Here is a 16818-nt window from a genome sequence, read left to right on the forward strand (position 1 = left end):
TGCCATTGTACCCGAGGTTGAGGACGTGCGCGTGGCGGTCAAGGCCACTTTGCGTAAACATAGCAACTTGAGGAGTGGCGACGTTTGCTGGTTTAGTTGACTCAGCTCCCGTTTGGCGCGAGACAAGTTGAAGCTGAAAGTACAAGAAGAAGAGACTTGATTCAGAGACTTCACCAATCTAGCCTAACAACGTCACACCTCACTGAACTATTGAAAGTACTTGCTGCTGTAAGAAGACATTGGACACTCCAACCATCATTTTGCAAAATTGTTTGAACAGATGACACGCATGTGAGCTTTGTTGAACGTGTGCCCATGGTGAAATAATTTATTTTCTTGAGTTAACATCATTTTTGTCCAGGCCTGTTTCATGATTTAAAAAAAAAAAAATTCAGTTGAAACATTATTTAAAGCAATGTCTGATTTCATTGGTTTGTTTTCAGTAAATTATCATTTATTATTATCACTTCATTTGAAATGACCATTTTCTGTGACCACATGTACAGTTAAATATATTTTGCCTTGAAAAAAAAATATGGAGTGGTCCTTAGTCTTTTGTCTAGTTCAATGTAAAAGTGACTGTCTAGAAGCATATTTTAAAATGCTTCACGCTTCCCACTGCCGAGGAGCTTTATAGAGATGATGATTAAATATTCCTGCAGGATTTGTTACCTTCCCACCAGACAAAACTACCAATACTTGGTTTAATAGCCATGGAAACACAGTAATTGTTTGGTAACAAAACTCCCCATACTTGAACCATAGACTTGACACTTCGTCATTCTTTGCGTCATGCCTTACCATAGGGGGCTGAGCTTGAAGCTTCATTTAGTAATAGTCAGCCGAAGACAGCACACGGTCGGGTTTAAGCTTGGATTTTTGAAGAACTACTAAAAGCTGTACCGCATACAAAAAGGAAGGATTGTCTCAGGAGTGATTTGTTCGAGGATTCAAGGTAAATATTATATTTTTCGTACCATGCACGCATTTTGAAATGTGAAAAAAATCAATGGGAGAATGGGAACTTCTATGGCATTGGCGTCATTCTTCGACATATATACGGCGCAAAACACTCAGGTGACTTGAAGTTCCGCTCTGAGACAACCAATTTGGCCAAATTTCAAAATTGTCCTATCTGCACGTGTGATACATCATTGGAAAGCTTAAAATCTCAATTTTCTGGGGGAAGAAAAAATTTGAACAGGAGGACATTTAAAAAAAAAAAAAAAATGTAAACAGCAAAACCCTAACTGAAGGTGAGAGCACGTGAAAGCAGAATTAAAGACACCATGATTTTAACGAGATATTATCGCGTACTTACCTTTTTTTGATCCAAAAACTCCATGTAGCATGTATCACCGAGTGTCAAGACACAGCTGCGAATGGCCGCAGCTGGATTTTTGGGGAATTTTATGGGTGAAACACGGTGATATAACAAGGGTCGCGATGCAGAAATTGCAGACAACAAGGAGTGGTCGAGATTTTCTTTTTCATATATTTACCCTTTTAAACGTTATTATTCAATTTTTCTTTGTTTGGATTGAATATTTATCATCTAAAATATTGGGGGAAATGCGACAGCAACGAAAAAAACAACAATTAAGCAATAGTTATGAGGTAGATATCCGTGACTTTTTTACAGACGCCAATTTTTTCATTGTGACGTAATTTGTTTAAAAGTTTAGAATATGCAAGTGACTAATTTTTTTAAGTTATTTTTTTTTTTTAACCAAATATTTGACATCAAATAATGATTCTAACCTAAAAATGACAGACATTTCAAATAATAAATTCGATTACTTACCTTCTTTTTATGGCTAGGTTTAAACAAAAGTGGTTGTGCGACGTCTGTAAACAGGGGTTTGCAGGGTAAAACGGACAAATTAAAAATAGTTTGGGGGCTTATTTCACCATGAATCTGCTATTGCAACATATAGACATATTGTTCTATCAAACACAACAGTTCTTTTGTCTTAAAATACAGCAGTTTATTTTAAAGAGGGGTGCAAGAGCAGAAACTGCTTTTTCAGTCTTGTCTGTGTTTTCCGCCATACGTAAAATAGATGCGTAACTGCCCGGTTTTTAGCTTTTTTAACAAAGAATCGAGACAGTTTTACGTCATATCTATAAAGAATTCAGTGATTGAAGTAAAAAGCTGTTTGCTGTGGACTTGTTGTAAGGCGGCGCCACAGTGAATTTAAAGACGAGCCGCAGCCATTTTTTAGGAGCCTGAGAGGATGAGGACGGCCAGATTCTCAAGCAGGAAGGGGCTGGCCAGGTGGGAGAACTACAAGTCTGTCAAGGCCGGCTACAAGTTGACCCAGAAGATGCTGGCGTACGCTTCGATTGAGAAACAGAGCGTTAGGCTCATCATGGCGGTCGTCAACCCTAACAAGGTCGCACGGGCAAGGAGGAACACAGGGACACATAGGGCCGACACCCTGGAGATGTTACAGAGGACAAGGACAGAGGGAGACCTGGAGACGGGCCGGGCGGTCCTCAAGCGGCCAGCTCTCCCCATGGCCCACATGACGTCCTTTGGAATGTCGCTGTGGGACTCCCTGATGTGCAGGAAGCACAAGAGCACCTGCTGGAGTTCCTGGTGGTCCCTCTTCAACTGTTTTGTTGCCAAATTCTCCAAGGATGTGACTTCAGAAGCGAGGAAAAACAAGGCCTTGGAGTGGCCGGCCGGCCGGAAAAGGAACAGAGTCGATGAGGGCAGAAAGGAGACAGCGAGGAACAGGGACTTGTACAAGTCGAGGTGACCAGAAAACGCAAGGCATAGAAAAAGGCTATGAGATTGTTGAAAGATGAGGCTCACATCCTGGTAACACCACATTGATTATTTGCACTGCCTGGATTATAGGACTATCTGATACGCATTTTATATTTACAGTATGTTGATTTAGATTTCATAGTTACTTATTTATGACTGATTCTGCATGTTTTCCTCGAGTATTAAGTTTCTGATGTTAAATTGAGTGATTGTGTTGTGTTGTGTTGAGTGAGTGAGCTGTTGAAAACTTGGAGTAAATTTTTAAAAAATTAAGCTGCTATTCTGGTCAAAAACTTATATGATATGATAAATATTGCCATTGATCCTGAAAATGAAAATATAGGTGGTTATCGCTGCATTTGGTGATTTTTGTGCATCTAGTGTAAAATCTGAGACTTTTATAGCCATTTTAAGATTTGTTATACTTATATAAAAAATAATTAATTACAAATTTTATTATGGAACGACTTTGAATATTTTGATGCCGCTACTCACGGAGACTCATATATGGCTAAGGTAGGTGCCTGTTTTGGTTTTAGGTTGGTAGCAGCTTTGGCTTTGAAAATATTTGAATTTGAGGTTTTTGAAAATAGGCCCCCAATGGATCTGCCCCGTTTCCCGTGTCATGTCAATAGGTTATAAGTAGGGCTGTCAAAATTATCGCGTTAACGAGCGGTGATTAATATTTTAAATTAATCCCGTTAAAATATTTGACGCAATTAACGCACAAATGCCCCGCTCATACAGGTTAAAATGACAGCATAGTGAAAGGTGTACTTGTTGTGTTTTTCGGAGTTTTGCCGCCCTTTGTTGGCGCTTGGGTGCGACTGATTTTATAGGCTTCAGCACCCATGAGCATTGTGTAAGTAATTATTGAAATCGTGTAAGTAAATATTGAAATCAACAATGGCGGGCTACTAGTTTATTTTTTGATTGAAAATTTTTGAAATTTTATTAAAACGAAAACATGAAGAGGGGTTTTAATATAAAATTTCTATAACTTGTACTAAAATTTATCTTTTAAGAACTACAAGTCTTTCTATCCATGGATCGCTTTCACAGAATGTTAATAATGGTAACGCCATCTTGTTGATTTATTGTTATAATAAAGAAATAAAGTACTTATGTACCGTATGTTGAATGTATATATCCATCGTGTCTTATCTTTCAATTCCAACAATAATTTACAGAAAAATATGGCATATTTTATAGATGGTTTGAATTGCGATTAATTGCGATTAATTACGATTAATTAATTTTTAAGCTGTAATTAACTCGATTAAAAATTTTAATCGTTTGACACCCCTAGTTATGAGGTCTATTCTTGAACCCCATTGAAAATTTATTTTATATCATTGTCAAGTGGAAGGTTATGGAATAAAAACCGTGACATGCAGAGGATAATTGGCTGCAATAACAATGGAACGTGCCAAAGGCAGATAAACTCCATGCCACATTACCTTGATGCTGCAATTAACACAAAAAGAGGCCCAACCAAATACTGATGGCATAACACTTTATTACACTTTTAAGAAGGCCAACTATTCCGTGTTTAGGATTTTTAATTTTTATTTTTGTTTTTAAGTATGCAATAAATATTTGGGTTTGAGCTCCCAGACATATGCGCGTTCATGAAGGCGATGCGCGTTCATGAGGACGATGCACGTTCTGCCCACCTGAAGTGCGCTTTGACGCCGACGTCTTTGTGCTGCAGTTCGTGAAGACTCCTGGTAATCTTGTTGAAAGCGGCATCCTATCACAGAGAACAACACGTCTAGCTTCCAACTTGGAATGTACAGCAAGCATTACGCTCTGCCCACCTGGCTGGCTTCAAGCGATCCCACCAAGTTGAAGATCAGAGAGTGGATGCCGTGATGGACGTACACCTGACGTGCGGTAACCACAACAGTAGATTCAACAAACCCACAAGAAAACACATTTCGCTTTGTCTTCTTAGTTACCTCCACTGCCTGTTTCAGAAGACTCATTTGAAGCTCCTGCTTGGCCAACACCTTCTAAATACGGTAAGTAGAATGAGTCATCCAAATGAAAAATATTCAAATGAAATGATAAAAAAAAATAAAAAAAACAGTATCTGTATGACAACAAACAAGTTAAGTTGTCTGCTTGGCATATCTCGAAGGAGGATTCAAAAGAAAGACTGAATCTTACTGCTGGTCTACAAAACAATGAATGGCCTTGGAACAAAATACATGCTTCATTCACTTGATCCAAATGAAGCTTAAAGACCCCTTGAAATCATCTAGAACTAGTATGTTATGTGTTTCATGAACCAGAAACAAGCAGGGTGGGGCCACAATGATATTATTATGTTATTATTTTGCTTTTCACCTGTGAAAGAAACTACATGGAGATGTGAGATGTGCTTAAACTGTCAGCTCCTTTAAATCAGGGCTGAAACCTAAGCACTTATTTGCTGTATTCTGCTTCCCTTATTTTTCAAATACGCTATATATGACTTTTTTAAAATAATGTTTTGTTTTTATTTTGGATTGGACATTTTTGTTTTGAATAATCTCTTCCTACTTTTAATGTGATGGAAAGCACTCTGAATTACCTTGTGCTAAATTGTGCTGTACAAATAAATTTGCCTTGTCTATCGCAGACCCTGGTTAGATCCACATGATCCTCAAGCAATTACAGTAATCATATGATGATGATGATGATGAGTCCTCACATGATTTTTATACTGGAAATCAAAAGAATAATGCAATTGTTGGTAGAGCATTTGAACTCATGTTTTGATACTCACCAATCCAGCGTCTCGCAGCACACTCTGAAGACATCTTGTGTACAGGCCATGGACGGAGTCCTAAAATCAAAAACACTGTAAGTCTGACGGACAAATCATGTAACATAGCCAACACTTCATGCAACAAGTGCAAAATGAGATGTTTCCAGTCTTTCATGGGACATATGCAACACATTGCATATTTAGTCTGTGGCATACTGTACATGCTGTATATCGTGTAACATATGTTCACATTGTTTGACAAACACACCATGCAACATATTTACACATCACGTGACATCTTGAATTGTTTAACATAACCAAATCATGTGACATGAGGGGATTATAGCCACGTCACATAGCTATGACAAGTGATACATCGCCATGTCAGGTGACGACAAAGGTGCCTTATGAGTACTCATCATAAGCTGTGAACTGTATGTAGTAGCGTTGTGCAAAAAAATCAATTATTAGATTTATCAAGATTCAACACGTGACGATTACGATTCATTAATGTTTAAAAACGATGATTTTCCCAAATAACTTTATGACACTGACGACAGCTGCTAGTAGCGGAACGAAATTCAAGACACATCTGCCGCCCAGACACCTTTAACAGTCGCACAACGTTATGATGGATGCAGCTGAAGTTACTGAGCGAGAGATTTACTCCTGTTCAAGTCTCAAAAATAAATTTGTGTATGAGACAGGCAGGAACCGGTCCTCTTCTGTGCGCGAGCGGGGAAGAGAGATAGTTCGTTGCTTGTATTTCAGTTGTTCAGCAGTAGGTTCAAGTCGTGTTAATTCTGAAAAAGTCCCTAGTGTTTTGCTAAGTCCCATGTCCCTCTATCAAAGGTGAGTATACGAACCATCTTGTACTGTTTAGCTTTTATTGTTGTTGTTTGTCTTTAAAATGATTAATGTTTTAGCACTTTCTTGTAAAAAAAAAAAAAAAAAAAAAAAAAAAAAAAAACGCTTAAGGGCAGCTTTTTGTTGTATAGGCATTTTTTTCATTCATTCCTGTTGAATCATTAGGATATTTTAAATAACGAATTGGATAAATTTGTTTGGCTACTTTATTAATTAGTAATGTATGATGCATCGATAATCGTGATAATCGTGATCATCGTTCAATAATCGAATCGTAGCACCCTGAATCGTAATCGAATCGAATCGTGGGGTGACTGAGATGGCACACCCCGAGTATTTAGTTGACATCACCACCACCATGCACATGCATGTAAAATGGCATTAGGAAATGCTGTGCGACCTGATGTGACCAGCATATGTACATGTTGTCATAATCACATCCGGAGACATATCTATATTCAACACGTAATGTAATATAGCCATGCTTTATAACATATCTAGTGTCATATGACAACTGACAGATCATGTGACATACTGTATGTTCACATATTACGACATGCAGTATGTGCATCATATTCACAGCACAGACGTCACATGATATAGCTATGTCACAGGACATATAGACACGTTAAGTGGCTGCAAGTGCTGTTAGCTATCTATGCGACAACGGGTGGAACAGTTCATAAAATCCAAAGATGAGAATTCAATTCTATAATGTACTTTATCTGATGATAATCTTACATGAATGACCTTAGTTTATGCATAAATTAAATTCTTCATCTCTTAACTCATGGGAAATCAACATTTTTGGAACTAAACACCAAAACAATGGTTTTGAAATGAAATGAACAAGATGTACTTTAACGGAAGATTTTCAGCTTTAATTTAAGGGTATTTATCTCACCTGCAGCTAATTCCTGCTCATCAACAATTGTATAGAGACTCATGCGATCCAAGAGAATGGTGCCGAGATATTACCTTGCTGGTCGCCATTCGACACCCTGAACTTTCGAGTCACTTTGCATTTTGTAATTTCGCTCCTGTCTTGGGTGTTGATCGTCTGCCTACTTTCGTTTTGTATTCCTCTACCTTGTGCAGGTATTTGGGTGCATTTTTAGTTGTTTTTTGGCTTCTGCCTACCTCATCGGTTTACCCTCATGTAGGCCTGTCGCGATAACAAATTTTAGTGTGCGATAATTATTCTCATAAATTATTGCGATATGCGATATTATTGCGCCCCCCCCCAATTTTTTAAACCAATTTACAATAACACAGTGCGAATACAGTATATATTAATAGATGAAGTACACCCATTTAAACGCGATATTTACTCTTAAATTCAAATCTACTTTTTAAGAAATCACAACTAAAAACAATAGACCATACCTCTTAAGTAAAAAACAACAATATTTATACCTCACAGAAACACAGAATAAATAAAATGTGTTTAAAAAAAAAAAAATGCACTTAACAACTTCAGCATTTAGAAAAATTTTTCCCGTCATAGCTTCTGCAATGGTGTTCCATAGGGATGCAATGATACAGTTAAGTCATGGTTCGGTACGAATTTTGATACGAGGGACATGATTTTCGATCCGATTCAATACATTTAATGCTCTGTAAAAAAACAAAAAACAATTGTTTTTTTTTTTTTTTTTTTGCTAACGAGCAAAAATTAAATTGCCATCATATAAACATGCATTTTAGTGCATAATATTTATGTGCTTACTTCTTACTGATATGAAAAAAAATTGCATAAAAGTGCTGAGAACAATCTTTACTGTTTGTAAAGTGAGGCAGGGCACACCGTTGATTGCTACAGCTCTCTTAGTAGCTAGGTTTACTACATGAGCAAGACATCCTATTTATGGTCCGAATCCATTTGTGTCACGTACTGAATTAACAATACTTGCAACATTATCTATAGGCACTGGTATGGATTGATTTGGCCTTCTTAATCTCATGTGACAAATGACAGTTTAGAATTCATCGATGTAGTATATGGACTACATGTCCCATAATCACTCTGGGCTCACGTAGCCAATGGCATGGGAAGTAGCACATCTAGTTTGCCATTTCATGATATCTAGTGTGTGCGCGCATTAAAAAAGTTAGCAAGCGCCGCTGAAGTCACGTCTGCTCATTACTACACAACACCAGCATATGAGGGCTTTCATATACAGGACGAGTTTGAAGCACAGCGCTCTTACCGGTAATTTCATTCAGCTGTTCTTTGTCAAAGTGAGGTTATTCGTAGCAGCCAAGTCGGTAACAATGTTTTGGCGGACTTAATTGTAAATATCCAGCGTTGTGCCGAAAAATAGCCGCCCCGCGTGAAATGTCACTCCTGACGGGAGCGCCCGCACGTCAACAACACCGGTGTTCTGCCAAAATATTCTACATCGGCGAAACGTCCTACATTAGTCGAATTTGAGACCTAAAGTACTACCGTGCGCTCTAAACTTGTTTTGTTTAGATGCATACAGGAATAAGGTACTAAAAAAATGCCTGCAGAAAATACTTAAATGTAGTTATATCAAATAAGGACGGTTTAAACACGCTACGTGACTAATGTGGTCAACTGCTTCAAAGCTAACACAAAAAAACACAATGGTTAAAAGTATGAGAGGGTAATACATGCAAAAAGTATCTTTGAGGCTGTGAAAAGGTTCTAAATAACTAAATAAAAACAAAAATAGTGAGTAATCGCCGCCTCTAACAGATGTGCGCATGCGTGTGAATGCATGCGCAAGCGCCCTGAGCATTGTGTAGACGTTTCGCCGCGTAGTAAGGAATGGCCGAACACCGGCGCGCCATAGATGGTCCACAGTCACTCCGGAGCACTGACGCGGCCGGTATACGTTGAACAATAGGATATAATGGGAGCAATTGGCTCTGGCGCTAGTTTTTGGCGGACCTGGAACGAAGATGCATTTTGCGCAGTTGGTAACGAACTTTTAACAGCACGTCTGCCGCACGCGCACACACACGTGCACGCGAGGCGATAAATCGCAGCGGAAAAGTTATCGCCTCCATTTTTATATATCGCGCGATAAATGGAATTATTGCATATTGCGACAGGCTTACCCTCATGTTTATAGTATTGATCCTCGTCAACCTTCTGTTACGGACCCGTTTTGTTATTTCCCCTTTTTTCCGCGGTCGCATGTTTTTGTATTTAATAAGCCTTTGAACGCATCCCTCGGTTGTTTATTTTCTGTTTTGAGGTCCAACTTTGTTTCTGCGTTTGCGGACCGTGACACCCACAGTAGATCAGTTTTTTTGCAAGTTTGACATTCATTTTTCATCTTGTTTATAATCACATTAAATAATGACATGTCGAATAGACAAATACGACTGAAATATCAAAACATTTTTGGGGAATATTCCAATTAATGGCCTTTCAATGATTACCCCATTGAAAAAATTATTCAACCCCCCTAGTTCAACCCTCTTAAAACAAAGGTTTCCATCAGGTGTTGTCAAACAGCTAATGATAGCATCTGTATATGTGAATGGAACCCTAATGAGCAGCAGTTGAGCAGCTTTAAAAGGACTGTGACACATTGCTCTTCTTTGCAGTTAATGACATCTTTACAACATGGTGATGTCCAAGAAATGGTTAAAAAAGTTCAGAGAGGAGGTCATTTCACTTCATAAGAAATGATATGGATATAAAAAATAGCAAAAGGACTAAAAATTTCAAGAGACACAATTGGGAGCATAGTCTGCAAGTTTAAAGCTAAATGGTAAAGGCATAGTGGAAACGCTACCTGGCCGTGATAGAAAGAGGTTACTGTCTGCAACTGCGGACCGATACCTGAAGCGAAAGGTGGAGCAAAATCCCGGGGTGACAGCTGAGGAACTACGACAGGACATGTTAGAGGGAGGTATTCAGGTTTCATCCCAGACAATAAGACACAAACTGCGAAATGATGGCTTCCATGCAAGAACTCCCAGATGCACCCCTCTGCTGACACCAAAACACAAGAAGAGTCAACTCCAGTATGCCGAAAACCATGTAGACAAACCACAAAGATTTTGGGATACTGTTCTCTGGAATGATGAGATCAAACTGGAACTTTTTGGGCCAATGGATCAACGGTACATGTGGAGGAGAAAGAATCATAGCTATAAAGAAAAAAAAAAACACCCTGCCTACTGTGAAGCACGGTGGGATGTCAGTCATGCTCTAGGATTGTTTTGCTTCTTGAGGTAGAGGGAATCTTCAGCGTCTGCAAGTTATTATGAATTCAGTTCACTATCACGAGATGTTGGATGAAAATGTTATGCAGTCAGTGACAAAGCTGGGGCTTAGGAAAGGTTGGACCTTCCAACAGGACTATGATCCTAAGCGTACCTCAACATCTACCACATCTTGGTTGCAAAAGAAGGGCTGGAAGATTATGGAGTGGCCATCGCAATCACCAGACTTAAATCCCATTGAAAATCTCTGGTGGGACTTGAAGAAGGCAGTTGCCTCACGCAAGCCCAATAATGTTAATGAACTGGAGGCCTTTGCCCATGAGGAATGGGCAAAGATACCTGTAGATAGCTGCAAGAAACTTGTGTCAAGCTATGCTTTACTTCTAAATGATTTTATTGTTGCAAAAGGATGTTGTACTAAGTAATAAAGTTATATATACCTATGGTGTTGAATAATTTTGCCAATCACAGAAAGGCCATAAATTGGAATATTCCAAAAATATTTTTGTTATTTCAGTTGTATTTGTCTATTTGACATGTCATTATTTAATGTGATTATAAATAAGATAAAAAATAAAAGTCAAACTTGCAAAAACACTTATCTACTGTGGGGGTTGAATCATTTTGAACACAACTGTACACAGACTCGAGGAACACAACTGTACACAGACTCGGTAGTAGTTACTCACGGCGGTGAAACTTGCACCCTTTTTACGACTTCAATATAAGTACTAAGCAAAGAGATGTGCAGGATATGACGTAATTCAAGTGTGAGTCACCACTGTAAGCATGCACATGGCTTCGAATTTACAGTACATACAGCGAGTTGTGCGCATCTACGAACCAAAACATTTGGATGATTTTCAAAAACCGCTCCACACCCATATGTGACACATCCACGCAAGACGTGACAGAATGTCCTACTATGTGGTGCCTGAGTCCCTTCCTGTCGTGGTCCTTGAAGGCTTGACAGAAGTTGACGATGAATTTGTCCAGCTTGTGGCTGTGGCGGCCAAGGAACTCTTTGACCTCATCTAGGCTCCTGAGATGGTAGACAGCCCCCGAAAGCCTTGCTAGCTCTCCCGGGCTCCGATCGCTCGCTTCCACAGGCCCGGATGTGCACAGGATGCTGTAGCTCTGCTCTCTAGCATTATAAAAGGTTTCCTCGAACAGGATAGGAACAGACACCTGGGGCGAAAGGCTGGACCCAAACAGGACCTGCCTGTCTTGGATCCGGACGTCCTGCAATTCAAGCAAATACGGTTTCAGCTGGAGGTCTTAAAACTACATCTAAAAATTGCAACTGCATTCAAATAATTTTACTCCTTCCTTACTTCCTAAGCGTACTACAAAACCAGCTAAGTGGACAGTAAAATAGAAATTCCAACCTTTCCGTCTGCAGTCTGATATCCGTCCTCAACTGGCTGAAGCACATAGCTGTCAAAATGAAGGTCCGACACCGTGATGCCATCAAGACTGCCACAGCATGGAACCAGAATCTGCACAAATAGTGGTACGCTAACACATTGAGCTGCTAGTTTTCTAATTTATCCATTTGTAATTGCACAAATGTCTTATTAAATTACAGCAAATAAAATTGATTTTTGAAAAAAAAAAAAAAATTGTATTCCGTAACCTATTCGTAATTGATTTTAATGAGATGAGTTCCCTCCCAAAGTTTCCAAAAGTTGGAGAAGCTGTGGAGTTGTCTTGGTTGACACGCCTCGGCAACATTGTGCGGATGTCGGAGACAATGCCTCTGGATTGGCAGACTACACTGTTAGGGGACTAGAGGGTGTGTTCCAACCATAGGGGGATCTCATTCCTTAGCCTCTCGGGGAAGGCCTATTCAGGGGTACTGGAGAGTAGATCCATCAGGGGGTCAAATGTCAGATTCAGTAGGAGCAGATTTTGTCCTGGCTGTGGAACAGTGGCTGAGCTCTACACCCTCATCAGTGTACTTGAGGATGCATCAGAGTTCCCCAAACCAGTCTACATTTGTTTTTTGGACTTGGCATTAACCGTGTCCCACGGGTAGTCTTGTGGGTGGTGTTCTGGGAGTCTAGGGGTATTGGCCTCATTATACGGACGGTTCAGTTCCAATATGATCAGTGTCAGAATTTGATCCACATTGTTGGCAGTAAGTCTGATGTTCTGTCAGTGGTTTCTGCTCATAACTTTTATGGACAGAGCATCTGGGTGCAGTGGTTGAGGAAGACCGGTTTGGTGGCCTTAGTATTGCATCTCTGCTTTTTGCAGATGATGTGGGTCTTTTGATTTCATCAGGCCACAATCTTAAACGATCACTGGAACACTGCGTAGCACAGAGTGAAGCAGAATTAACTCCTCCAACTCTGAGGCAATGGTCCTCAGTTGGAAAATGCTGGAATGCCCTCTAGGTCAGGGATGAGGTCTTTCCCAAAGTGGAGGAGTTTAACAATTTTGGGGTCTTGTTCAGAAGTGAGCGATGAATGGAGGTGGATCAGTGCAGTGGATGCACCAATGCAGTGTCAGCACCAATGCGGACTCTGTATTGGTCCGCCATGGTTAAGAAGGAGCTGATCCAAAAGGCAAAGCCCTCCATTTACCCGCTAACCCACTTTCCCACTCTCACATATGGTCACGAGCTGTGGGTCATGACGGAAAGAACAAGAACTTGAATACATGTGGCCCAAATGAGTTTCCTCCAGTGTGCGGGCTCTCCCTTAGAGATTGGGGAAGGGCTGGGAGTAGAGCCACTGCTCCTCTGCATTGTGAGAAGCCAGATGAGTCGGTTCAGGCATCAGATTAGGATATCCCCAGGAAGCCTCTCTAGTGAGGTGTTCTGGGCAAAACTCATTGGTAGGACGCACTGGGGAGACTGAAGGGGTGTCCCAATTCGTAGGGCTAACGTTTCATGCCCTACCCCTTATTGCTCCGTTTGAAGGGCCAAGGGGTAGGGGGAAGGGGTAGGGCCAAGGGGTGAAATGGGATTCACCCTTAGTCTCCAAGCTGGCCTAAGAACACATTGGGCTCCCACTATAAAAACTAGATGAAGTCCCTGAGGAAAGGACAGACTGGGGTTTCCTGTTGAAGGTGCTGTCCCTGCGACCTGACCCCAGATAAACTGGAAAAAGATGGATGATGGATGGATTTAAACTTTAAAAATCTGTCAGAAAAAAAACTAAAACCTTGGCACACAGATATACTGTACATAGCACTTGTGTTAGTCAGATGACAGTTATATTTGCCATGGTTATTGGGAAATCAATCCACACACATTTTGCAAACCCAATGTGTGTGGTAATTACTTTTTTCAATAAAGTAGCTCACTGTGAAATGAAAATGTATCAGCCCTGCTAAGAACTTATCTGGTGCCTTCTTGGATCACAGGATGGCTTTCGTGCCATGCCAACTTTTTCCTCTAAGTGTCACAAACATTGTCTTATTACAACCCGGTGACGTTTTGATTTTATCGCAACTTGACTGTGGCTAACTTAATTTGTTTACACAAGTGGACAGCTGGCTGAGCTCAAGACTTCAAAGTGCAAGCATAAATGAGGAGATTCAACGGGTAATTGGGAGCCTGATATCAGCTAAACTGTCCCGGAAATCACAAACATTAAAGTTCCCAGAGACACGTGGCCGACAAGAACATGGGCCGTTATAAAATAGGCATGTGTACTGACATTTTGACCCTTTGGGTATGAGTCATGTCCATCTGTCCATTCATTTTCATCCTTGCAGGGCCATGACTTAAACAGAAAAGTCACAGCTTCCCTCTCCCCTTTGGCTCTTCTGGGGGATTCCGAGGCGTTCCCGAGCAAGCCGGGAGGCACAGCTCCCTCTCTCCAGCATGTCCTGGTATGTCCCTGGGGCCTCGGCCAGGTGAGAGTGTCCAGACTACCTAACCAGGGAGACGTCCAAGAGAATGGAAAGCATCCTGACCGGATTCCTGAGTGACTTGGCATCTCTGACCGATCAGTCTGCCCATCACTCACTTCCTTGTATTGAATGTGTGTCATCATGACCAAACTTGTCACCTTATCAGTAACAATTTCTGCACACCTTGTGGAATGAAACTAAGTTGTGTCATTTGTATCCATGATCTTGTTCTTTCAGCAACAATGGCTTGTTACTCACTCCATTCTCCTTCACATGTGAACAAAATCCTGAGATCCTTAAACTGCTCATTTTAAAGCATAATCTCACCACAGATCTGTAGAGGGTACTTCACCCTTTTCTTGCATGGGACCATGACCTTTTTGTTTGTCATTCCAGTCGCTCCACACTCAGTCAAATCCGCTCCAATAAGAGATTTAAAGACTAGGCCCACCAAACTGGAAGTCCTCAATGCCTCAGCTGTGCCTAGAATTTGCATCCATGAAAGTTTTGGAGAGAAATTCTGACAAAGGGCAAAGTTGGCAGAGTCTAAGCATCATTGGAAATTATTCTGATTAAATACCTGCAATGTGGACAAATTGGCAATACACAGTGGGCCTTCATTTATTGCGGGATTACGTTCTAAAAATAACCTACAATAGAAGGAATCTGCATGTTGTCAGATCCCTCCCCCCATTATTACAACTGTTTTGAGGTTATAAAACCCCTTACCATTTTATTTAGCTCTCAAAGCTCAAATTAGGATGCAGAACACAATGCAAATTCATACATTGTTTAGCAAAAAGTGAATTGTGTTAAAGTGAGGAACAACTGTAAAACCCTGATCGGAGCACCCCTAATGATTACTGTGGATTTCTAAAACTGTTAGAACCATCATTGATATTAAAATTGTTAAAAAAAAAAAAAAAGTATGCAATACTTAAACGGATGAACTGTGGGGCCAGAGATGTGTATGGCATGAAATTCTTACTATGCCGTGTAGCTGGGCCACGCGGTCGCAAAGGTCGGGCCTGAGCTTCTCCAGGGCCACGAAAAACGGGTTTTTGGCAATGTTCTCATCGTACACCGCCATGGGAAGCTCCAAGCGCGCCACCTGCTGGAAGAAATTACCAAAAAGGGTATTAGGTGAAGAGAAAACATTTGATTTCCTGACCATCGATAATATGGTTCATCTAGTGCTGCAATGTTTATTCGATGAACTTGAGTGATTCGATTAGGAAAAAAAAAAAATCAAATTCAATTTTGCTGCTTTAAGTATTCGTTTAATTAAAGTGGCGTTGTAATGGTTTTTTTGGAAAGCTCGATTTTTTTTTAAGGCTCAACTTAGGTATTTTATGTTCCTTATCCGATTACTAGATAATTCGAACTAACTCGTTCATCGATTAATCGACTACTAAAATAATCGATAGCTGCAGCACTAGATTCATCATCAGGATACTACTCAATATAGGACACACTACACTGCATAGGGCATGAGAATGGCCTGAAAGACGTGTGTCTGGATTGTTGTGATTTGATAACCCCGTGATAGCTTCATCTGTGGCTTTGCTTGCGGTTACCACTGTATGGGTTTTTCATGACGTAAACCTAATCTCCAATCAAAACTTCACCAGTCACCGGAGGTTGGCCAGGTACATCGAGCAGCTTTGGCCACTTTACATTTTATGATGTCCGCTCTTGCCGGCAGAATTCTTTCAGAACTTTAGATATTACGAGACCATTACCCATCACCGCTTCACAAAGTCAAGGTCCATTACATTATTAATATGATAATATCATCAAATAGGAATTGCAGTCAGCTACGAATCAGCATCAGTGAAAGTGAAATAAAATATGGTTTGCTATCGTATAATAATATGAAGCTGATTAAAATGCGCAGGAAACCAGTGTTGTTTTCATCAATGATGACGACAACAAAAATATTTAATCAACGAACACTTTTTTTCATGACGATGATTAGACAATAATGTGTTAAATAGGTGTTTTGGGAGATTAAAACATAACAAGACGAATGCCAGTTTTCGTCTGACGAGACGAGAACGAAACTTCGCAATCGTTTCCGTCACACGTTCACAATGTGTCACATTTTATGTGTAGTTAGCCTGCATCGTGGCAGTGTCTGGTTGTGTCACTCGTGACGTGCTGCACCTCCCCCTTTTACCAACTCACCAGTGTTTCGTCTCCATAAAGGCTTGCACTAAAAGTAAGATTTGTTTTCTTGGCCAGAGAGAATACTTAATGTTGCTTTCGCTTGTCTGTGCTGAGTGATAATCACACATTAAATGTAACTCGTCTATCTTCATACCAGCCTGTGTAATCATGCGGCGTCTTT

At 40.3% G+C, this 16818-nt stretch overlaps 1 protein-coding gene across 5 annotated transcripts in view; it reads right to left on the reverse strand.

The window, feature by feature from the left end:
- The window catches only part of ankrd27 (ankyrin repeat domain 27 (VPS9 domain)), a 75373-nt gene that overhangs the window by 46216 nt on the left and 12339 nt on the right, over nt 1-16818 (reverse strand). For 2 of the 5 annotated variants that reach the window (XM_057836155.1, XM_057836157.1), the window contains 8 exons: nt 15457-15582; nt 11993-12103; nt 11529-11846; nt 5550-5609; nt 4738-4791; nt 4597-4662; nt 4453-4529; nt 12-133 (listed from right to left, as the gene is read on the reverse strand). In XM_057836155.1, the coding sequence (XP_057692138.1) occupies nt 12-133; nt 4453-4529; nt 4597-4662; nt 4738-4791; nt 5550-5609; nt 11529-11846; nt 11993-12103; nt 15457-15558 (910 nt within the window). In that variant the 5' untranslated portion in view covers nt 15559-15582. Of the gene's footprint in view, nt 1-11; nt 134-4452; nt 4530-4596; nt 4663-4737; nt 4792-5354; nt 5440-5549; nt 5610-11528; nt 11847-11992; nt 12104-15456; nt 15583-16818 lie in introns of those variants that run through there. The other 3 variants (XM_057836158.1, XM_057836159.1, XM_057836160.1) reach the window with 2 other exon arrangements.

This window comes from Corythoichthys intestinalis, chromosome 5 (assembly GCF_030265065.1).
Source record: "Corythoichthys intestinalis isolate RoL2023-P3 chromosome 5, ASM3026506v1, whole genome shotgun sequence".
Taxonomy (NCBI): Eukaryota; Metazoa; Chordata; class Actinopteri; order Syngnathiformes; family Syngnathidae; genus Corythoichthys; species Corythoichthys intestinalis.